This window comes from Procambarus clarkii, chromosome 62, assembly GCF_040958095.1.
Source record: "Procambarus clarkii isolate CNS0578487 chromosome 62, FALCON_Pclarkii_2.0, whole genome shotgun sequence".
Classification (NCBI taxonomy): Eukaryota; Metazoa; Arthropoda; class Malacostraca; order Decapoda; family Cambaridae; genus Procambarus; species Procambarus clarkii.
In genome coordinates, this window is record NC_091211.1 from 1,442,878 (window position 1) to 1,468,696 (window position 25,819).

Below are 25,819 nucleotides of genomic sequence, written 5' to 3' on the forward strand. Positions count from 1 at the left end.
TTCCATCTGTTGGACTTAAGAGCAACACATGCTGTAATCTCCGAAAATTCTTCACTAATTGCTTTGAAATTTTGACAAAACATTCAATTCAAATATGAGCATGTTTTTATATACTACTATATAGATGCCTCACCTATGACAGGTATAAACATGTTTTTTTTTAAACAGCGCCATCTGTTGCACGTAATAGCAACACACGCTGTAATAAATGTGTTACGATTCTATTTCAATGATTCCGATAGCATGGATAAATTGAATTTTCATAGATTTTGATTTATTTTCATTTTGATTTAATTATTTGGTCAGATATTGCATTGGAATTGAGGTGTGCTGTTTACCATACAATTCATTTCGTTAGTGTAAGTATAGATGCCACACCAGTGACAGGTAAAAACATTATTTTTTTAAGAAACAGCACCATCTGTTGCACATAAGAGAAACACACAATATATATATAAATAAAAATGTAAATGTTTGTTTTTCAAAATCGCTAATCTCCAAAAGTTCTTAACCGATTGATTTGAAATTTTCACACAACGTTACATTTGCATCGGAGCGGGTTTTTATTTTCGTACTATATAGATGTCTTGCTGTGACAGGATTTTTTTTTTAACTGAGTTTTTCATGTGAGGGAAATCATCAAAACCTCTTTACAGATTGCTTTGAAATTTTTACACAACAGAGCATTCGAATAAGCGCGTCTTTTTATATATCTACTATATACATGCCTTCCCTGTGACAGGGAAAAACATGTTTTTTTTTTTTAAACAGTGCCGTCTGTTGGACATAAGAGCAACACACGCTGTAATCTCCAAAAGATCTTCACCGATTGCTTTGAAATTTGGACACAAAAGGTTCCAGGAGGTCTTTACAATAGAACAGGGAGAAGTCACGGCGCTAGGAGAGGTGGCGGCAAACCAGGTGACCTTGGAAAGGTTCGAAATTACAAGAGATGAGGTCAAGAAGCACCTATTGGAGCTGGATGTGAGAAAAGCTGTTGGGCCGGATGGAATCTCACCATGGGTATTGAAAGAGTGTGCAGGAGCACTTTGCTTGCCACTCTCCATAGTGTATAGTAGGTCACTGGAAACGGGAGACCTACCAGAAGTATGGAAGACTGCTAATGTAGTACCAATATTTAAAAAGGGTGACAGACAAGAGGCACTAAACTACAGGCCAGTGTCCTTAACTTGTATACCATGCAAGGTGATGGAGAAGATTGTGAGAAAAAACCTAGTAACAGATTTGGAGAGAAGAGCCTTCATGACAACCCATCAACATGGGTTCAGGGAGGGTAAATCTTGCCTTACAGGCTTGATAGAATTCTATGATCAGGTGACAAAGATTAAGCAAGAAAGAGAAGGATGGGCGGACTGCATTTTTTTGGACTGTCGGAAACCCTTTGACACAGTACCCCATAAAAGGTTGATGCATAAGCTGGAGAAACAGGCAGGAGTAACTGGTAGGGCGCTCCAGTGGATAAGGGAGTACCTAAGCAATAGGAAGCAGAGAGTTATAGTGAGGGGTGAGACCTCAGAATGGCGTGAAGTCACCAGTGGAGTCCCACAGGGCTCTGTGCTTGGGCCTATCCTGTTTCTGATATACGTAAATGATCTCCCAGAGGGTATAGACTCATTCCTCTCAATGTTTGCTGACGATGCCAAAATTATGAGAAGGATTAAGACAGAGGAGGACAGCTTGAGGCTTCAAGAAGACCTGGACAAGCTGCAGGAATGGTCGAACAAATGGCTGTTAGAGTTTAACCCAAGCAAATGTAATGTAATGAAGATAGGGGTAGGAAGCAGGAGACCAGATACAAGGTATCACTTGGGAGATGAAATACTTCAAGAGTCAGAGAGAGAGAAAGACCTGGGGTTGATATCACGCCAGACCTGTCCCCTGAAGCTCATATCAAGAGGATAACATCAGCAGCATATGCCAGGTTGGCTAACATAAGAACGGCCTTTAGAAACTTGTGTAAGGAATCTTTCAGAACATTATATACCACATATGTCAGACTAATCCTGGAGTATGCGGCTCCAGCATGGAGTCCATATCTAGTCAAGCATAAGACTAAACTGGAAAAGGTTCAAAGGTTTGCCACCAGACTAGTACCCGAGCTGAGAGGTATGAGCTACGAGGAGAGACTACGGGAATTAAACCTCACTTCGTTGGAAGACAGAAGAGTTAGGGGGGACATGATCACCACATTCAAGATTCTCAAGGGAATCGACAGGGTTGATAAAGACAGGCTATTCAACACAAGGGGCACACGCACTAGGGGACACAGGTGGAAATTGAGTGCCCAAATGAGCCACAGAGATATTAGAAAGAACTTTTTTAGTGTCAGAGTGGTTGACAAATGGAATGCATTAGGAAGCAATGTGGTGGAGGCTGACTCCATACACAGTTTCAAGTGTAGATATGATAGAGCCCAATAGGCTCAGGAACCTGTACACCTGTTGATTAACGGTTGAGAGGCGGGACCAAAAAGCCAGAGCTCAACCCCCGCAAGCACAACTAGGTGAGTACAACTAGGTGAGTACAACGTTCCATTCGAATATGCGCACGTTTTTATATACCTACTATATAGATGCCTAACCTGTGACAGATAAAACATACTTTAAAAAAAAAAAACAGCGCCATCTGTTGCATGTAATAGCAAAACATGCAATACTAAATATGTTATGAATCCATTTCAATGTTTCCGATTGCATTGACAAATTGAATTTTCATAGATTTTGAATTATTTTCTTTTAGATTTAATTATTTTCTGTGACATTTTATTGGAAATGAGCTGTGTTGTTTACAATACTGTTCATTTCATGAGTATAAGTATGAATGCAACACCTGGGATAGGTAAAAACATGTTTGCTTTTTTAACAGCACCATCTGTTGCATGTAGGAGCAACACACGCTATACTAAATATGTTATGATTCCATTTCAATGTTTCCGTTTTCATTGATAAATTGAATTTCATCAAATTTTCATTTTATTATTTTGTGTGACCATGCGTTGGAATTGAGCTGTGTTGTTTACCATACCGTTCATTTTGTGTGTATAGTTTATTTAAATTTTTTATTTTTTTATCAGGGAACATCAGATCATTTTGGAATGTATCTAAGAAGGGAGTGGAGAATCGTGGGGGAAGGGTGAGAGGACAGGAGTGGGGGATGGTGGGGACGAAGGAACAGGGGAATGGAGAATGGTCGAGAGGACAAGGGGACAGGGAAGTGGAAGCTCAGCAACGCACATGCGTTGCTGAGCCACAGCAACGCGTGGCCATGTACGTCTAGTCTTATAAGAAGTGAAATACATTCTACAGTTATTTATTTTTTTTATTTTTATTTTTATTTAGATGACTTTTGGAGAATTCCTCTTCCAATCAAACCCATATATATATATATATATATATATATATATATATATATATATATATATATATATATATATATATATATATATATATATATATATTTATATATGTATATAAATAATAAATAATATATATATATATATATATATATATATATATATAAATATATATATATATATATATATATACATATATATATATATAAATATATATTTATATATAAATATATATATATATAAATATATATATATATATATATATATATATATATATATATATATATATATATATATATATATATATATATATATATATTTATATATATATATTATTATTAAATATGAACGAAAAAGTAAGATTAATAATTCTAACACGAATTTTCTCTATCTTTCTTATGTTTCTTTTCACTGTTGATGGTAATTCAAAGATCAATTCTCAAAAATTCATTTTTATTTCTAGTCTGACGCGACACTTGAGCGCGTTTCGTAAAACTTATTACATTTTCAAAGACTTTAGTTTACAAACACACAACTGAAACTGAATAGAGCTTACATATCTTCGAGGTTTATATCTACATTTGGGTGAGGTGGATGAGGTGAAAAACGAACTTTCAACAATGGGTATTCAATGGGTATTAAATTCCAACACAAGACAGAACACGAAACCATGGGTATTGAATGGGTATTAAATTCAAACACAAGACAGAACACGAAACAATGGGTATTGAATGGAAGTAATTGTAGAAAGCCTATTGGTCCATATTTCTTGATGCTTCTATATTGGAGCGGAGTCTTGAAGTGGGTAGAATATAGTTGTGCATTAATTGGCTGTTGATTGCTGGTGTTGACTTCTTGATGTGTAGTGCCTCGCAGACGTCAAGCCGCCTGCTATCGCTGTATCAATCGATGATTTCTGTGTTGTTTGCTAAGATTTCTCTGGTGATGGTCTGGTTGTGAGAAGAGATTATGTGTTCCTTAATGGCTCCCTGTTGCTTATGCATTGTTAGTCGCCTGGAAAGAGACGTTGTTGTGTTGCCTATATACTGAGTTCTTTGGGGCTTACAGTCCCCAAGTGGGCATTTAAAGGCATAGACGATGTTGGTCTCCTTCAAAGCGTTCTTTGACAAAAAATGATGGTAGTTTTATCCGGTCGTGATGGTCAAGTAGATTAAGGCGACCTGTACATACCATTTTCGTTGCTGCTGGCAGTATGGGTTCGAGTCACTTCTGGGGTGAGTTTTCATTTGCATATAGTTCTGGGGACCATTCAGGCTTGTTCGCATTTGTGTTTCTCACGTGTGCCCAAAAGAATGAGGTGATTTGATCAAATGCTATTCCCAAGATTACCATCAGAGTGCCGGCGGGCTGATGGGCTAAATAGCCTCGGCTACCATCAGTTTTTGTCCGGTCGTAATGGTCAAGTGGATTAATGCATCCTGTACATACCAGTTACGTTGCTCCTGACAGTATGGGTCATATATATATATATATATATATATATATATATATATATATATATATATATATATATATATATATATATATATATATATATATATATCACTAAGAATTCTTTGACCCGGCCAGAATTCGAACCTATGCCGCCTAGGATCACCCCTAAACGTACACTGTACCGTCACCACCGCATTTGATGAAAAACCAGTCTCCGTGGTGCAGTGGTAAGACACTCGCCTGGCGTTCGGCGTGCGCTTTGTCATGGGTTCGTATCCTGGCCGGGGAGGGTTTACTGGGCGCAAATCCTCAACTGTAGCCTCTGTTTAACTCAACAGTAAAATGAGTACTTGGTTGTAAAAATGATTCTTCGCGGCGGGGATCGTATTCCAGGGACCTGCCCGAAACGCTACGCGTACTAGTGGCTGTACAAGAATGTAACAACTCGTGTATATATCTCAAAAAAAAAAAAAATACTCAAATGGATCCATGAGTGTCGTCGGTGGTTGATCAGTCAGGGAGCTTAGTTAATAAGCACCAGGACTGACCAATCCTTAATAAAATAGACAATCATTGGTGCTGTGGTGTTACGGACCCGGATCCAGCGTCCGAGCCTGGAGCAGTGACGACCACGCCATCTGTGGGTCAGCTCCCGAAACCCCCTCCAAATGGACGACGACACCTGGTGAGGACGAGGTGTACTGGCCACAAGGGCCAGTTTCCAGTCCTGTTCAGCTCACAACACAGCCGCTGCTGACCTCTGGTGAGGTGGTGCTCAGACGACAACGCCATCTATGGAGTGGATACGTCGGGCGTTTGTGTCTGAGCCTGTAAGTGAGGTGCTTTAGTGTGTCCCTGTTATTGATGATGTGTCTGCTTACAGAGTCGACCTGGGACTGCTGTAAGGGAAGTTGAGTCAGTCTACCCAAGGCAGCCGTCCCCATACTTTGTGCTTTGCTGCAGCAGCTGTGAGTCGCCTCCCGGAGGAACACTGTGGTGTTACCCTGCCAGTGAAGTGGCAGTTGAAGGATTGTCGTACCCGGGACCGACTGTTGGAGACGATTGACCACTGGGGTATTGTGGACAGGAGAGTGATCTGTGGTATCACACGAGGCTCCTGACTAGGGCGCCACCCTAGTATCGCTCGTGGAGTGGCCTGAACAGCGTTGTTGATCCGGAACCTGCCAGCAGTTTGCTGGACTTGTGGTTGACGGCCTCCACGGCGGTGCCCCAGTGGAATTGTGTTTTGGCTGGCCTGTGGCCGGGGTAGACTCAGCTTCTCGAAGAATTCGTCGTGAGGCCACGAGAGCACCGAGGGCTTGACACTGAGAGGATCCAGAGTCTTCAGAAGAAGACGACAGTGTAAATAAGTGTTTATACCCCTTCCCCCGTGTAATCTTTTTACATATTATTTATTGGTGGCGGTTATTACATTATATTAAGTTTTTGCCTTTCTTTCCCTTCCCCTTTTAATTTACTTGCGTTACTGATCACATCCCTTGAAAGCCACTACTGGCTTGAGACCGGATACCCTTCCTCTAACAACATCAGAGTAAGAACCCAGTTGCGACCCGAGAGGCCGTAACATGTGGTCACGGCACTGTGTACGTTTAGGGGTGATCCTAGACGGCATGGGTTCGAATCCTGGCCGGGTCAAAGAGTTCTTAGTTATGTATGGCTTGCGTGTTCATGCAGCATTCTCATATACATATATATATATATATATATATATATATATATATATATATATATATATATATATATATATATGTATATGTAATTTAAACATTTATGATCCTTGCTGTATTAAGGATGTCATAAATTGAGATGGATATATACATATATATATATATATATATATATATATATATATATATATATATATATATATATATATATATATATATAAATATATATATATATAAATATATATAACTATATATATATATATATATATATATATATATAAATATATATATATATATATATATATATATATATATATATATATATATGTATATGTAATTTAAACATTTATGATCCTTGCTGTATTAAGGATGTCATAAATTGAGATGGATATATATATATATATATATATATATATATATATATATATATATATATATATAAATATATATATATATATAAATATATATAACTATATATATATATATATATATATATAAATATATATATATATATATATATATATATATATATATATATATATATATGTATATATATATATATATATATATATATATATATATATATAACAGTCTTTTGCTTTCGTCATGACTTGAGCTCACGTGGGTTATAGAAATGTGTTTCTGTCACTATGTTATTTCTTAACATTAAACTAAATACACAAAACGGCTTATTGTTTTCTCTTGATAATTACCTTACCTTTCTAATTAAATTCCTTTGTTTAGTCCACAATATCTGGTTCACGACTTAAGGATTCTGTAGACACAGTCAGAAAAGAGGTTTCCAGGCAACAGAACTCGACAATGAATCCCTTAGACATTTCAGTTTAGCAGAATCAGGATATGTTAACTTGGGCTCTCAGCACATAATGACATGATCTCCCCACCTATGTGGAGAATGGCCTTCTATCTTTGGGTAGCACACACAGAGATGTGAAGTAAATCAGGTGGCTGCAGTCATAACTTGGCCTATCACAGAGCAACTATTGGACCACTTGGGTGGAACGGAATGTCCTTAAACAGGTAAGAAGTATAGATTAGAATGTTCCTGAAGTTTAGAATAGCTCCAACGTGACCTTACACATGGTAGGTGACCTGGCCAGGTAGCCTCGTGCATATCCCCAGAGATTAAAGACTTCAACCAACCACTCTATGCTACACTAACTTGCTCTGACTTGCTCTAGCCCTGAGTGTAATCCAAACCAAGATGACTAACTACTGACTCTTGTAGACTCTTTCATTGACGAACTACGACAGCCATCATAGCGTAGTTGGTCTGCTCACATCATTAGTTATCAATTGATACCAAACACGACAGTTCTACCTCCAAGCAACGTAGGATAAGGACCTTGCACATTAATGATTACATGACCTGAGCATTTAAGTGTACACACAGCGACGAATCCACTCCAATACTTTAATTTTGCACAGCCTTTACATATTTCAAATTATAATGAATTCCTTAACACTGACAATATACAATATATACCTAAAAAAAACACAAACTGAAGGTTCAGTACCTCATCTAACCATAGTTCCCTCTCCCCATCACCTTAGGGTCCAACACTTGTACGCTGGTGGGGGAAGGACTGGTAACCGCCACCTCCGGCCAGCGCACCTTCTTCAGCTTTCCCAGCCGGCAGCAGGTGGCTACAGGCAAGCCCACCTATGGCAGTCCTTATCTCTCTGGTACACCGTAAGTTGACGCATACCTACGCCAGTCCTTATCTCTCTGGTTCACCGTAAGTTGACGCATACCTACGCCAGTCCTTATCTCTCTGGTACACCGTAAGTTGACGCATACCTACGCCAGTCCTTATCTCTCTGGTTCACCGTAAGTTGACGCATACCTACGCCAGTCCTTATCTCTCTCGTACACCGTAAGTTGACGCATACCTACGCCAGTCCTTATCTCTCTGGTTCACCGTAAGTTGACGCATACCTACGCCAGTCCTTATCTCTCTCGTACACCGTAAGTTGACGCCCACCTACACCAGTCCTTATCTCTCTGGTTCGCCGTAAGTTAATGTCCACTAACGCCAGCAATTATTTCTCACCGTCACCATAAGCTAATGTATACTAATACCAGCCCTTGTCTTTTAGGGTCATCGTAAGTTAACTCACATCTATACCAGCCATTAGCTATCGGGATCACCATAAGATAACGCACACCTATACCAGTCAATATCTCTTAGGGGTCATCGCAAGTTAAAAATAATATACACCAGCCCTTATCTCTCAGTATCACCGTAAGCTAGTAGGGTTATGTGCGATGTACAAGTACCTAGCCGGCCTGGCTTGCAATGCTGAATGTAACATTTGCATGCAATTGCAAGCATAGAAAATTGGAAATTGCAACTTGTAACAATATGATTTAATTGGTTAAGAAGGGCGTATGACGTGAACGAAGTTAAAGGGAAAATTGCAAAGTGGTATTCCGAAATGCTTTATACAGTTTAAATAGCTTCATACAATATAGACCATTACATACACTGGTAATTATGGTTTTGCAACTGTGGATTTTCATTGCAACAGGCTTAGAAGTAGGAAGGGGGTATGAAAGAAGTTAAAAGGGAAATTTTGAAGGGGAATTCCAAATGTTTCATATAAAGTTTCCAATTCGTTTTGTAAGTAAGCATACATATAGTTGTGCAACAGTAGATTTGTTTTGCAACTTTGCTTTTTCCCTTAAGTTTTGGTAGGAGCCTTGTTTGTGAATGATTAGGGAACAATTTCAGATATAATCAGATTTTTTGTTCAAGATATATCACAATTCAGTGTTGCAATTATGGTGTTATACTGAGCATGTTTGTATTGCAAAATGCATTCGAGTTAAGTTGAGTCACGGCGAGCTTTATCGAATGTTTAGGGTTGAAATACATTGTTGTTCAGCTGTAGTCCACTTTGTCCAGCTGGCGCCGATGGTGTCCAGCTGGCGCCGATGGTGTCCAGCTGGCGCCGATGGTGTCCAGCTGGCGCCGATGGTGTCCAGCCGGCGCCGATGGTGTCCAGCCGGCGCCGATGGTGTCCAGTTGGCGCCGATGGTGTTCAGCCGGCGCCGATGGTGTCCAGCTGGCGCCGATGGTGTCCAGCTGGCGCCGATGGTGTCCAGCTGGCGCCGATGGTGTCCAGCTGGCGCCGATGGTGTCCAGCTGGCGCCGATGGTGTCCAGCTGGCGCCGATGGTGTCCAGTTGGCGCCGATGGTGTCCAGCTGGCGCCGATGATGTTCGCTTATCGTTGATATTGTCTACTTGACGCAGGTATGTCCGAACTGGCCAAATGTTGTTTAGCTGGCGTCCGTGTGGTCCATATGGAGCTAATGTTTTTTTATTCTGGCGGCGATGTTGTCCGTCCAGCGTCTATATTGTCGAGTTGGCGGATATGTTGCCCAATTGGCGCTGATGTTATCCATCTGGCGACGATGTTTTCTGGCTGGGGTCAGTGTTGTCCAGCTGACGTCAATGTTATCCAGCTGGCGCTGATGTTGTCCAACTGGCGACGATATTCACCAGCTGGCGTCGGTGTTGTTCAGCTGACGCTGATGTCTTTCGACAGGCACTGATGTTGTCCGACTGGCGATGAAGTTCTTCAGCTGGGGATGATGTTGTCCAACTTTCGTCGATATTATCCGGCTGGCACCTGTTTCATCCAGATGGAACTGGTGTTTTCCAGCTGGCACTGTTGATATCTAGATGGCACAGATGTTGCTCAGCTGGCGTTAATATTTTCCAAATGGCACCGATGTTGTCCTACTGGCGCCGATGTTGTTCGGTTTGCCATGATGTTGTCCACCTGACGCTTATATTGTCCAGTTCGCCTCGACGATCCAGTTGGCATCGATGAAGAGCACTTGGAGTCAATGTTTTTCAATTGACATGGTAAAAAAAAATTGACAACTATCTTAAATAGCTGGCGCCGATGTTATTCAGTTGGCGCCGATGTATCCAGCGGGCGCCGATTTTGTACAGCTGGCGCCAATGTTGTCCATCTGCCACCTATATTGTCGAGCGGGCTCCGGAGTTATCAAGCTGGCTTCTATACTCACCTAATTGGGCCTGCCGGGGGGGGGGGGGGGGGGGGGGGGGAAGGGGGTTGATCTTCGGCTCTTTGGTCCCGCCTCTCAACTGTCAATCAACATGTGTACAGATTCCTTAGCTTACAGGGCTTTATCATATCTACATTTAAAACTGTGTATAGAGTCTGCCTCCCGTTGCTCCCCTTGCCTCTCTGGGGGGGGGGGGGGGTCGGTTTCTGGCTCGTGGTCCCCGGTGGGCCCGTGGGAGCTCCATACACGTGGCTGATGCCGGGGTCTGACATTGGCATGTCGGCCTGGTGGGCTCTGGGAGCCTCCGGGACTCGCCCAGAAAATGGTGTTTCATTACATTCAACGCTGCTTTTTTCACTGGCAGCAGTGAATTGCTGTTTTCACTGGGGGAGCCGGTCAGCCGAGCGGACAGCACGCTGGATCTTTGATCCTGTGGTCCTGGGTTCGATCCCAGGCGCCGGCGAGAAACAATGGGCAGAGTTTCTTTCACCCTATGCCCCTGTTACCTAGCAGTAGAATAGGTACCTGGGTGTTAGTCAGCTGTCACAGGCTGCTTCCTGGGGGTAGAGGCCTGGTCGAGGACCGGGCCGCGGGGACACTAAAAGCCCCAAAATTATCTCAAGATAACCTCAAGATAACCACCACATCACTTCCAAATGCATTCCATTTGTTAGCTTCTCTGACATTTAAAAAGTTCTCTCTAATGTATCAATGGCTTATTTGCGTACTCAGTTTCCACCTGTGTCTCCTAGTGTGCATGCCCCTTGTGTTAAATAAACTGACTATCTACCCTATCAATTCCTCCGAAAATCTTGTATGTGGTGAACATGTCTTCTGTAACTCTTCTGTCTTCCAGCGATGTGAGGTTCAGTTCCCGTAGTCTCTCCTCGTAGCTCACACCTCACATCTCGGGTGCCAGTGTGGAGGTGTGGGGGAATTCTCCCAGCAGGATTTTGCTTGTTCATATACGTATTAAATTATTTATTTATTAAACTTATTTTAATTGATAATTATTAACTCAAAGTGAACTGTATATTTAAAAGGCGACTGTATGTTCTGTGATTATCCTGCCAAGTGTTTTCCTGCTCACATATTTGTGGGGATTTGTGTACATAGCCAATCAATCAACAACAGTTAAATTAGTATTTTGAAAGAACTCAAATCACCTTCTGTGGTTGATTGTTCAATAAATCACTGAATTATATGTTTAACAGATCTCTAACCCTGTCCATGGAAGACAGAAGAAAATGTATATATGCTGGTTCGCATTGTAAATGTGTGGCCACGTTTGTGATAGAAAAATTCAACCAATAAATAAATTTAATAGTTTATAAAGTTAATCTACTAAAAAGAATTAGTATAATATGGGACACAGCTTATCTGTTAAAGAAGATATGTTTGGTTATCCAGTCGTGCACATGTCCAGGTCATGTGCGCCATGTTGCCTCATGAGCGAGCAAGTATGGCGTCTGTACAGGCCCACATAGACGCTAACAACTCGTTGTGATTTCTTCCTCCCTTGAACTGTACCTGCAGAGCAGCCACAAGGTACTAAACTTTATCCACAAAGGCGTTATATAACAAGAAAAGGTTGAGTTATTTGTGAAAAAAGGCTTATCCTGGTTTTGGTGTTCGCCAAACTTATAACTGAGTTGAATTTAACTAATATTATAAGGCCTTCTAATAAAAAGTAATTAGTTCAAACAGGAAATAGGGTACTCTCAGTAGTTATTGAGTCGCTGTGGCAGATTCACTGTTGATCGACTGCTACTCTCAAGCCTTTGTAGTGTTGCGTGTCCCGGTACCTCCGGGAAGAATTGTTTGCACACAATACTGGCTTGCCTCTCTCTCGCATTACGCTTCCCCCCCAAAAATACGGTTCTATTTTCTGTCCTTTTATGGAAAATGGGAGGGAGCCTTTAATTTTATGATAGATTTTATTAAGGTAAATATTAGAGAACACTTTTCTATCAAATTTAATCCCTAGACTGAAAGTTTTATGTATTCATTGGAGAAGTGATGTGATTAAATAGTGGTTTTGGTTACGTGACTAACATCTCATGTTCTTCGAGGGAGACAATCCCTAATTCTTTTAAAAAATTTCATATGATGATTAGTAGGTTAATAATGCTAGTATGATCCTAACAAATGTTTTGCCTTGGTATGTTAAATGTTAGCAATCTAGTGTCGGAAATTTATTGCTCGACATAATTTTTTTTTCGGGGGGGGGGGGGGGGGGGGGAGGAGGGGAAGAAGCACGGATCAGAATCCAATATTTAGGGCTGCCTAACAATTCATTCTTCTCCATCAAAATTATAATATTATTTTGAATTTTAACTTGCACTGTTGTGGGGCTGTTCTTTCTGGGCGGATGTCACGTACTGGAGCTGCAGGTGTAGGAAGTCATTGGGTGTCTTCATATCCTGTTAGCTCTAAAGGAACTTGATTCTCTAAGGTTTTGACTGGTGTTGCCTGGGCACCTTACTTTCACTACTCTCAAAATACCTTAGACTGTATATTGTGTACAAAATATATTGTTGTCTATACCGAGTTCAAAATATTGTCTGCATGAACAGAGACTAAACGACCTATTGGCTACTCTGAGTATGGTCCATCACTGTCCACCAGAACAATGTCACCAGTGTTTACGTTAATTTTATTGTCGGGGATGTGATGGATTACATCATTGTACAATTTCAGGTTCCAAGGTTGTCTATTCAAGCTCAACACCCGAGACCCTCATTGGTTTTGTGTTATGAAATGTTTGACTCGAAGCTGAGGATGATTCAGCTTCCATGGTAACCTGACCCAGTATATATTGTCCCTGTAACAACCAAGTCCAGGTATTGTTTGTTTGTTCCTGTCATCATCTGGACTAGGTTGTTCAGGGACGATGCCTAAGGTAGCCAGATCCCATAATTTATGTACGGGGGATCAAGCTCATCCTCAGACAAGTCTCTGAGCTTAAAAGTGGTGACTGTTCTCCGCCTACTCACGCAACCATCGCTGGGTTGACTTGTTGGTTATGTACAGGGGTGGGTTGCTTTAGACTTAATACTGGGCCAGTGTCCAAATTGCCTCCTGCAGACACTAATAGGTTCATTACCTGCCTTTAATTTTCCAGTGAGGAATTTATGGTAATAGTCTGCACCAACATGGAATCCAATGTTGGAGAGGTGGTCAGACATGATTTTGTTGTCAGCCAATTTAATTCCCTTTTCTTTTATGAATTTGATTCGTATGCAGGCGATGAGTCACAATAACGTGGCTAAAACTGTGCCTACTCTCAAGCAAAACGCAATTTCTTTCATCCTAAACCTGCTCCCAACACTAGTAGCACTGTACTATACCTTCCCTTAATATCTGAACTCAAAACTTTTATCAATACCTTTCGTCCTCTTGACATAAAGCTCGCCATTCGACAAATTAACACACTTCGTAGCAATCTAGTTTACACTGCTCCTCCTGCTGCTAATGCTGCTGGCGTCTACTCTATTTCCTGTTCGTCTTGTCCTCTCCAATACTTTGGCGAAACTGGCCGTACACTGAATGACAGACTTAAAGAACACAAGAGAAGTGCTAAGTCTGCAATGCTCTCTTCTGTCATGTTAGGGATTCCAAACATCCTATTGATTGGTCTTCCTCCAAAATAATCTTTCCTGCCTCTACTCTACACAGACGCCATCTTGTTGAATCGGCTCTAATACACAATGTACCCAACACGAACTTGAGTCCTGGCTTTGTTGCTGAGGACTCTTCCCTTTCACAGTATATACTTAAATGCTCTAATCTTTCTAGCGAATGTGACTTAACATAAGCTTACCCTTCCATTTATCTTTCTTTCTCTTTCCTTGTCTTTCTCTCTTCTCTCTTTTCTGTTCATTGTTTTCTTTACGTTCCCTTGCTATCCTCTTCTTATTCCTATTACTATCTCCTTCTCATTCGGTGGTTATAATAGGAGCTGCCTCGTCGGCCGAGCCGGTCGGCCGAGCGGACAGCACGCTGGACTTGTGATCCTGTGGTCCTGGGTTCGATCCCAGGCGCCGGCGAGAAATAATGGGCAGAGTTTCTTTCACCCTATGCCCCTGTTACCTAGCAGTAAAATAGGTACCTGGGTGTTAGTCAGCTGTCACGGGCTGCTTCCTGGGGGTGGAGGCCTGGTCGAGGACCGGGCCGCGGGGATACTAAAAAGCCCCGAAATCATCTCAAGATAACCTCAAGATAACCTCGTATGGGCCAAAGGGCTATCTGCAGTTCTTATTCCTACTACTATCCTCTCTACTACACTTTGCTCCTCACCTCTCTCTAACCTATTTATTGCCTGCATCTACTTCCTCATCACGGACGGGAGACATCTCCCGTCACGCAGGGTGAAGTCGCATCTCCATAGATCTCCAGTATCAGCTCTTGATACTGGTAATGGCTCAAAAGGGCCACCACTTACGGGCTAATCATGCCCGTGCCACCTTTTGGGTGGCTTAATCTTCATCAATCAATCAATCTTTCCTCATCACAATCGATTCGGTCCAGGACGGACCGAAACGTCGTCGTCCCTTCACCTTCTAGTGTGTGGTCTGGTCAACATGAATTTGATTGTTGTCCCTAGACCATGAACATATAGGTCAGATGGAATTTGTCTACTGCAATGGCTTGAATAATTCGGGCATAACCGCCGAAACGGACTAATGTAACACGACCCCAAGTCCACTTTGTAGACTTGTGTATTTGTTATGAATCCAGATATGTTCAGTTTACCTGTCTTACTGGTTTGAGTTTTAAGGTGTCACTTACTGTGTGAGAAATGTTTTGTGCCTTAGTCAAATAACCCATGAGTGGTGACCTTGACATTTTGTTTTTAATTAGTAGTTGGGCAGTGGGCAAAGTTGCATTGTTGCCTGACTTTGTTTTTAGGACACTTATATCCTGATGTGCTTTTAGTACTGTACCGTGGTGGAAGTTTCTTCCTCCACCTGGGGTTTGGGAGACCTTGGTCGTATGTCCCTGCACAGGGCTGTATGGTGTTGACCCTTATTACACCTATTGCAGGTGCGTAGTTGGGTTGCACAGGTATTGGAGTCATGCGACCTTAGAGACCTGGTGAATTTATACAACTCTTTTGAGTTACTTTACACGTGTTGCACAATCCGGGTAATTTGGGCAGTGGTATATTGAATGTTCTTCTTGGCAGAACAAACATGGTTTCCATCCCACAGCACATCTGGGAGTCAACGCCTTGGATGACACAGTAACTGTGTGTTTGGGGGGGGGGGGCTCACTGCATATGTGCCCTCACTGCCTTGTGTCCACCTTGGAGTGGGGGTAGATGTTTTAGATATATTTGGAGTAATGTGTGTACTCTGTGATTTTTTGTTGGTAGCTAACGAAGGTTTACGTGTTGATTTATCATCTGTGCTTGCTCGTTCTCTCTACAACTGAGTATAAACCATTCTGTGATCTCCTAAACTATCAGGGATGATTTGTTATGTGGTGTATACAATTTATCCAGTGTTTCACTGGGAAATTTGCATCTTTACCTTAGTTAACCAATCAGCACTATTTAGATCAACCAAAAGGCTGAGTGCTTCGAGTAATTACTCAGGTTCCAATCAAAAGGCTTGGAGTGAGTCAAAGGATTCATCTGTGGATGAATCCAAAATTTTTTGGACTAAGACAGTGACAGCTCTCTGTGTGTCAGCATAATTTTCCTTAAGGAGCTGGACTGCGAGATCATAGCCATCACTATTTAAGACTAAATTTGATACCACCTTTAAAGCACTGTTGTGCAGCAGTCATTACTTTTCCTTAAGTTGAACCTGTGAATAAGTGAATTTGGTGAGTTTAGGAACAGTAGGTCTAGAATCCTCCGAGTCAACAAATTTGCTCCAAAAAGTTATCCCAACTTTCCTCCTCTGTTGCAGAGAATGTTCCTGACCCTTAGGGGTCAGCACAATATATAAATACTTGCTAGGCTGTACAATATTTAGTTCAGCACTTGACAAGTGTGATAACATACCCTTACACAGGATTGCCCAATTAATTACATTAAACTAGGTTGATCATTATTCAATTCAATACGAGCCTAATAATGTTCTTCCCTATATATGGACTGGCACTTGTTAAATCTATATAAATAAAAATGTAAATGTTCGTTTGTTCAATATCGCTAATCTCCGAAAGTTCTTCACCGATTGCTTTGAAATTTTGACATATCATTCCATTCGCATCCGAGCGGGTTTTTATATACATACTATAAAGATGTCACGTCTGTAACAGGTAAAAGCATGCTTTTTTTTAAACCGTGTTTTTCTGCTGCGGGAAATCTTTGAAACTTCTTTATCGATTGCTTTGAAATTTTTACACAACGTTGAACTCGAACAGGCACGTGTTTTTAAATACCTACTATATACATTCCTCACCTGTGACAGGTAAAAACATGCTTTTTTTAAAAACAGGGCAACCTGTTGCAAATATTAACAACACACACTATACTAAATATGCTATGATTCCATTTCAATGTTTCTTATTGCATTGATAAATATAATTTTCATAGATTTCGATTTATTTTCGTTTTCATTTAATTATTTTGTGTGACATTGCAATGGAATTGAGCTGTGTTGTTTACAATTCTGTTCATTTCGTGAGTATAGTTTATATATTTATTTTTCATTTTGTTTTTTAACTGTTCTACTTATTTTATCAGTGAAGTAGAACAGTTAAGTAGAACAGTTGAAGTAGAACAGAAATAAGTAGAACAGTTTTTAACTGTTCTACTTATTTCATCAGATCATTTAATGTTCCCATTTTTCTGATTGGGAACATCAGATCATTTGGGAATGCATAGGACGAGGGAGTGGGGAATGGTGAGGAGGACGAGGGGACGAGATTGGGGAATAGTGGGTGGGGGACAAGAGTGGGGGATGGTGGGGAGGACGAGGTGACGGGGGTAGTGGTAATGGTGGGAGGGACGGGGGAGTGGGGAATGTTGGAGATGAGAGGATGGGGGAGTGGAGAATGGTGGGGAGGACAAGGGAATAGGGAAGTGGGGGATGTCTCTGTGGCAACCTGGTATTGTCTGGACTCACCATACCAGCTTAGTGATTCACTATTGTGAACACAAATGTAGATACTGTTATGATCTCAGCCTGCAGGAGAAACGAGTCTCCCTCCTTGAGAGTTATTCATCAAGCCTGACCTGATTAGAAAGTCTAGCAAATATTGAGGTGATAACCCATATGTAAAATGGCCGGTTGGATATAAATAATAATTTAAGATTATGGACAGTGAAGAAGAAAACAGATAAATGACTGGCTAGGAGATGTGGACATTTTGCTGGAGGCGTGAGGCTCGTTTCTGGATGGGCTTTGACCTCACTTGAGTGCCAGACATCGCAGGGGAAAGCCGCGCTCCGTTGAGCTCCCGTCAGAAGGGAACCCCTAGTGATATATCTCCAAGAGAAGAGAAGTGTGTAGACGTGCCAGCTGTGGAACTGAGCTGGGAACGATGTGGTCTCAAGTCCTGGTCGAAGAGGAGAGTATTAAACCGCCCAGAGGCATTATTGTGGGCCGTGGAAGCGCCCTGACCAAGGTCCGTCAGAGGGAGGAGCACCCTCGACCAGACAATCTGTGGTTTGTCCTTTGGGGAAGAAGTTGCTGAGAACTTCGAAGCCAGCACAGATGAAGTAATTGATGAGACTCCAAGGTAGTGGAGCAGAGGACCTCGAGCTGTGAGGAGAAGCAGTGAAGAGGAGTGTCACGTACTTCTGTAGAGGTGGTGAAGCACCATAGTTGCTCGAGGAAACTTCATGGTGTAGCAGCTAAGAGAGCTGTGGAGGACCCTAGCCGAAGGGTGAAGCACCGTAGTTGCTCAAGGAAACTTCATGATAGCAACCTGGAGGAGCTGCAGAGGATCCTGGTAGTGAAGCCCGGAAGAACCTGAAGATATCAGGGTAGTGAACTTCCAGAGGTGGAAGGGAAGTTCTGGTGGATTACTTATAGGGAGTTGATAGTGTTTGTTTGTCATTAGCGTGCAAGACCCAGTGAGAGGTGAGTGACTGTTTGCATTCTTATGTCAAGGAGTGTTTTACACTGAAGTTTAGAGTTACAGTCGTAGGCTGGATTATCTACAGATGTATGTGTTCTAGGGCTGATAGAGTGATCGATTGATCATTGTTGTGTATCAAGGAACATTTATACTGATATATGTTATTGCATTCACATGCTGATTTTCCTTGTACACGTTTATAGATATATATTCTCTTGTTGATAAGGCAACAGTGTAGTATAAGACTTGATCTACTTGAAGAGGTAGATAGTATCAGGTGGTGAATCAGAAGATAGGATACCACTTGATAAGCTGATGATAGAGTTCTGATGGTGTTGGAGTGCAACCTGATTGTAATATTATAGAGAATAGGATTCATTATTATTATGTGTGTGTATGTATCGTGTATGTGCTTTGTCCAGTAAATGTATCCCAATTTGCTGGTGTTTGCCCTTGTCCTAGTGAGGCTTCCCAGGAGGTAGTAAAGAAGGAGAGAGAGAGAGAGAAAGAACCAAGAACCACTGCTGTGGACAGGGTAGAAGGTAATACTAATAAGTCAAAGGGGGATTGAGGAGATCATATCACCTAAGGAGAGAGTGGGGAGTCACAGCGGCTCGAGTGGGTGTGTGCACATGACAACGAGGCTAAGTGTTGGAGCCGCATCCCCTAAACGTGTGACGTTGAGCCCCTCTCCAAGAGCCAGAAGCGCCAAGGGTGATCTCCTAGTGAGGTGTAAGCACTCTACCGAGTTGTGGGTTGGGTTGTCCGTAAAGGAGGAACACGACGACAACGACAACACCATCAACCCACAAACTATAATAAATTGGGGGCCTGTGTCTGGGATAGTGAACTGACACACCCACACCCTGTCCAAGAGTGGATTTGTACACCCTTGCTGAAATAAACTGTGTGACCGCAGGTATATATTCTCTCTCTTGGGAAGACTCACGGGACAGGATGGATAAGGTGCAAGCGTTTGTGGAGTCAGGCAAGCCTGAGGACTTGGAAGGTTGCACGAGGGATCAATTGAAACAAATAGCAGAAAAATGTGGCATCAGGTTGAAAGCATCTAAAGTAGCTGGGATGAAGGATGAGATCCTGAGGCATTTAAGAGCCAAAAATGAAGCGGCAGAACAAGGAGCCCAGAAAGGAGCTGAAAGTAGAAAGGAGGATGATGGGCAGGATGAAGTGAGATCCCAGGGATCAAGTAGGAGTAGCAAGAGTAGCCGCAGTAGCAGGAGTAGCCGAAATAGGAGCTTGGAGAGTTTCCAGTTAGAGCTCCAGATGCAGCATGAGGACAAGGAGAGACAGTTCCAACTGGAAAAGATGAAATTAGAACTCCAGATAAAAGAGAAAACCAGACTGGAAATAGAAAAAGAGAAAACCAGAGTAAGAGAACTGGAGTTGGAATAGGAAAAAGAAAAAGAGAAAGCAAGACTAGAGGTCGAGAAAGAAAAAGCCCAGGTCGAAAAAGAAAAAGAGAGTACAGAACAAATGCAGATAGAAGCGAATAGAACCTTGGCTGAGTAAAGGATTGAACATGGGTTGCCAGAGGGCACCACCCAGGTATCACACTCACCAGATGTTAGGGTTAGGGAGAAGGACATTCCCTTGTTTGTTCCCGAAGAGGCAGAGAGCTTCTTCGAGCATTTTGAAAAAGTAACCAGTATCAAGGAGTGGCCACAGGAGGAATGGGCCCAGCTGGTCCAGTTAAGATTGACCGGTGCAGCCAGGGAGGCGTACACCCAATTGTCACTGGAAGAGTGCCAGGATTATGCCACGGTAAAGAGCAGCATATTGCGCTCATTTCAGTTAACCCCAGAAGCTTATAGAAAGCGCTTCAGAGAGATGGTGAAGGTTGGAGCATGTTCTTTTGCTGAGACAGCAAGAGATCTGGAAAGACGATTCCAGAAGTGGATTGAGGCTGCTGGAGTTGGATCTTACGCTGACCTGAAGCAACTGATGGTCATGGAGAAGTTCTTGGAGATGATGCAACCCGAAACAAAGTTCAAGATCCAAGAAGCAGGGATAAAGGAGGTGAAAGATGCCGCAGATAGGGCGGATATGATTACTGAAGCATACAAGAGCTTAAGGGAGAACAGAGTGAGAAGCGAGGTGAGACGCAGCAATTGCAGACCCAGTGGAGTCTGGGGAGGAAGAAATTATGAAAGACCCAGAAGAGTCTGGGGTGAGAAGAATTTCGATAAATGGGCAGATGAAAGTAAGTACCCTAAAACTCAGAAGAGTAGGTCGCGCACTTCGTCTGAAAGTGAGGATGGAGGAGCCAGACGAGAAACTAATCGTTATTCAGGGAATCAAGAGTCCAGTAAAGTCCCACAGAGTGCAGGTAGTGTACCTGGCCCGAGGAACTCTCATGTGAGTGGACAAAGTCAGAGCCGCTTTGGAACATATAGAAGAGACTTTTCCCAGGTGAGGTGTTACAATTGTAACGGATTGGGTCACGTGATGCGAGATTGTCGGCAGAGCAAGAGAGTTGTGACCCTGGCCATGTGTGACCCCCGAGGTAAATATGCCAATGTGTTCCAAGACAAACCACAGAGATCAAACTTAGTGAACGAGAGGTATAGACCGTTCATGAGCAAAGGTTGGATCAGAATAGGAAGCCAACCTGAAGTAGAAGTTGGTATTTTAAGAGATACCGGAGCTAATCAGAGCTTGATTACGAGAAGCCTGATTGGGAATGATCGACGGTTAGCTGGCAGTGGGAAGATGAAAGTATATGGGCTATTGTCTGAGAGTGACATGCCCGTATGTACTGTCCAGCTAAGGTCGGAATATGTATCGGCAGAGGTGATGTTGGGAGTGTGCCCCGACATACCTGTTCCAGGAGTCCAAGTGATCCTGGGGAATGACTTGTGCGGGACCAAGGTGTTGCCAAAAGTCATAGTGGAGACTGTGCCTGAGGAGTGCCCAGAAGGCCACGGCACGGGTGGGACACCTGAGAGTGTGAACCTGACTGACATCCGAGGAGATGAGTCAGGAGACCGCCAAGCCATTGAGTATCCTGTCTCGGTAGTGATGAAGGCAGAGGTGGCCGACAAGGAAGACGCTGAAGAAGATGAGACAGTGTCGATTAAACCGGTAGAGGAGATCGACGTAGATATAGCATGGCTGTTTGATGAAGGTCCAGCCCAGGAAAATGAAGTCTCGGTGAGGTCAAAAGTGAAGATGGCCCAGCCGAAGAAGAATCATGTGAAGAGAGCGGACCTGAGTAGAACCCAGACCACTGAAATTAAGAGTTGGAAGGCGAATGCAACTGTGCTGAGTAGAAATGAGGAAGGATGTGGACAGACTGAGGACGGGAGTAGAGCGTCAAGTGGTCCACGAGCACAGAGGCATATGGATAGTGGAGTTAAGTTGTTTGAGGTGTCAGGAGTTGACATGTTTCACAGACAACGTGGAGGAGAGATAATGAAGAAAAGTAATAGCCGAGAAAATGAAAGGAGAAGAGACAGTATGTGTGGAGAGAAGCTTACGAGCACTCTAGGAGAGGTAAAGCGACATGTACGGTCGAGTGCTGTTGGATGTAGTACAGTGCCCGAAGAAACTTTTAGGGAACGAAGAAGAGTTGAAGGAGAAGAAAGGGAGTTGTATAGAGGTGAGAAGTGTGGGAAGAGGATGATGATTCAAGCATGGATGAATAGAAGAAAGCCGAGGACTCGATGGAAGTCGAACAGGATGTCTCGGATAAATGAGGAGACGAAAGGGAGGATTGTCGGTGAAGACGAGGGAGTGAAGTATGATGACAGGAGACGAAAGTATAATGGCAGTAGATGGAAGTGTGAAGACGACAGAGGAGGTACAGACAGTAGATGTCTGACTCTGGACGTGAAGAGAAGAAGACGAGGTAACGGAGGGTGGAAACAATAAGTAGAGTGGACTGATGGAGCGCAGGCGTCCTAGGAGGACAGCCTAGCCCAGAGGTGCCAGAGAGGTCAGATCGTTTGTGAGAAGATCATGTTTCTGGCGAGTTGTGAGCCGGATGTTGCAAGGTGCAACGAACTAATTGTAGACTCCTAAGGGAGTATATCGGTTGAAGAACGAGACAGTGTGGTGGCGGATGTATTATCCCGAGCTTTGCCACTGGAATAACTCTCAAAAATAAGGGGAGGGGAGTGTTATGATCTCAGCCTGCAGGAGAAACGAGTCTCCCTCCTTGAGAGTTATTCATCAAGCCTGACCTGATTAGAAAGTCTAGCAAATATTGAGGTGATAACCCATATGTAAAATGGCTGGTTGGATATAAATAACAATTTAAGATTATGGACAGTGAAGAAGAAAACAGATAAATGACTGGCTAGGAGATGTAGACATTTTGCTGGAGGCGTGAGGCTCGTTTCTGGATGGGCTTTGACCTCACTTGAGTGCCAGACATCGCAGGGGAAAGCCGCGCTCCGTTGAGCTCCCGTCAGAAGGGAACCCCTAGTGATATATCTCCAAGAGAAGAGAAGTGTGTAGACGTGCCAGCTGTGGAACTGAGCTGGGAACGTTGTGGTCTCAAGTCCTGGTCGAAGAGGAGAGTATTAAACCGCCCAGAGGCATTATTGTGGGCCGTGGAAGCGCCCTGACTAAGCTTCGTCAGAGGGAAGAGCGCCCTCGACCAGACAATCTGTGGTTTGTCCTTTGGGGAAGAAGTTGCTGAGAACTTCGAAGCCAGCACAGATGAAGTAATTGATGAGACTCCAAGGTAGTGGAGCAGAGGACCTTGAGCTGTGAGGAGAAGCAGTGAAGAGGAGTGTCACGTGCTTCTGTAGAGGTGGTGAAGCACCATAGTTGCTCGAGGAAACTTCATGGTGTAGCAGCTAAGAGAGCTGTGGAGGACCCTAGCCGAAGGGTGAAGCACCGTAGTTGCTCAAGGAAACTTCATGATAGCAGCCTGGAGGAGCTGCAGAGGATCCTGGTAGTGAAGCCCGGAAGAACCTGAAGATATCAGGGTAGTGAACTTCCAGAGGTGGAAGGGAAGTTCTGGTGGATTACTTATAGGGAGTTGATAGTGTTTGGTTGTCATTAGCGTGCAAGACCCAGTGAGAGGTGAGTGACTGTTTGCATTCTTATGTCAAGGAGTGTTTTACACTGAAGTTTAGAGTTGCAGGCGTAGGCTGGATTACCTACAGATGTATGTGTTCTAGGACTGATAGAGTGATCGATTGATCATTGTTGTGTATCAAGGAACATTTATACTGATATATGTTATTGCATTCACATGCTGATTTTCCTTGTACACGTTTATAGATATATATTCTCTTGTTGATAAGGCAACAGTGTAGTATAAGACTTGATCTACTTGAAGAGGTAGATAATATCAGGTGGTGAATCAGAAGATAGGATAGCACTTGATAAGCTGATGATAGAGTTCTGATGGTGTTGGAGTGCAACCTGATTGTAATATTATAGAGAATAGTGTTGCTGGTGTTTGCCCTTGTCCTAATGAGGCTTCCCAGGAGGTAGTAAAGAAGGAGAGAGAGAGAGAAAGAACCAAAAACCACTGCTGTGGACAGGGTAGAAGGTAATACTAATAAGTCAAAGGGGGATTGAGGAGATCATATCACCTAAGGAGAGAGTGGGGAGTCACAGTGGCTCGAGTGGGTGTGTGCACGTGACAACGAGGCTAAGTGTTGGAGCCGCATCCCCTAAACGTGTGACGTTAAGCCCCTCTCCAAGAGCCAGAAGCGCCAAGGGTGATCTCCTAGTGAGGTGTAAGCACTCTACCGAGTTGTGGGTTGGGTTGTCCGTAAAGGAGGAACACGACGACAACGACAACACCACCAACCCACAAACTATAATAATACTTATACATAACATGTGTATAGAGCAAAATAGCATAATTTATAATTATAATAAAATATATATAATATAATAGTATATATATATAATAGTAAATAATAATAGTATAATAGCAAAAAATAGAGCAATAGCAAAAGGAGTATGTTGGGAGGAGCCATTTTGGTGAGGGAGGTGGCGTCGTCTGCTGGCTGCTGTGTGACTTGCCAAGCAGTGTATGGTGGCCACTATATTGCTTGAACACCATACCAGCTTAGTTGTATAGTTATGGTGAATGAAACATGCATATACTTATTTATACAATACAATACAATACAATTTTATTTAGGTAAGGTACATACATACAATAAATTTTTACAAGGATTGGTTGACTTATAGGTAGAGCTAGTACATACAATGCCTAAAGCCACTATTACACAAAGTGTTTCGGGCATGATAAACTTAAATGACAAGCTTAATACTAATTGAGCATAATGAGTAGAATGAAAACAAGAAATGAAAACATAGATGAAAAAGCAGCACAAATACAATTATGTCGACAAACAGCGCTCTTTAAAGAAAAACAGACATTGGTTGACAATAGAAGGGTAAGGTAGGTTACAGGGAATTTATTAGGTATAGCTTCGTTTTTAGCTTTAACTGGTTGAGAGAGGTACAGTCTTTAACATGGTTGGGAAGGTCATTCCACATTCTGGGCCCCTTGATTTGTAGAGCATTTCTAGTTTGATTAAGTCGTACTCTAGGAATATCAAAACTGTATTTATTTCTGGTGTGGTGCTCATGGGTTCTGTTACAACCTTCTATGAAGCTTTTGAGATCAGGATTGGCATTATAGTTTAGCATTTTATATATGTATAATACAAATGAGAGAATGTGCAGTGACTTAATGTCTAACATATTCAGAGATTTGAGTAGGGGTACCGAGTGATGTCTGGGGCCAGAATTGGATATTGTCCTAATAGCAGTTTTGTGTTGAGTAATTAGAGGACGTAAGTGATTTTGGGTAGTAGAGCCCCAAGCACAAATACCATAGTTGAGATATGGATAGATAAGGGAGTAATAGAGAGTCACCAGGGCAGGGCGTGGTACATAATATCTGATCTTAGAAAGAATGCCCACAGTTTTTGAAACTTTTTTTGATATGTTTAGAATGTGTCCCTGGAAATTCAGCTTGTGGTCAATGAGAATGCCAAGGAATTTGCCATCTAATTTGTTACAAATTTGGGTATTGTTTATTTTGAGATTTATGTGATTAGAGGATTTATTGCCAAACAGAATATAGAAAGTTTTGTCAATGTTAAGGGTGAGTTTGTTGGCAGTTAGCCACAGATGGACTTTATTTAGCTCAGTATTTACTGAGCTATATTTATAACATGTGTAAACAGTGTAATAAAAAC

At 42.3% G+C, this 25,819-nt stretch overlaps 1 protein-coding gene across 1 annotated transcript in view; it reads left to right on the plus strand.

The window, feature by feature from the left end:
- The window catches only part of LOC138354224 (fucolectin-5-like), a 121,279-nt gene that overhangs the window by 17,652 nt on the left and 77,808 nt on the right, over nucleotides 1–25,819 (plus strand). The window contains exon 4 of the mRNA XM_069308110.1: nucleotides 8,092–8,230. Coding sequence (XP_069164211.1) covers nucleotides 8,092–8,230 — 139 coding nt within the window. The remainder of the gene's footprint in view (nucleotides 1–8,091; nucleotides 8,231–25,819) is intronic.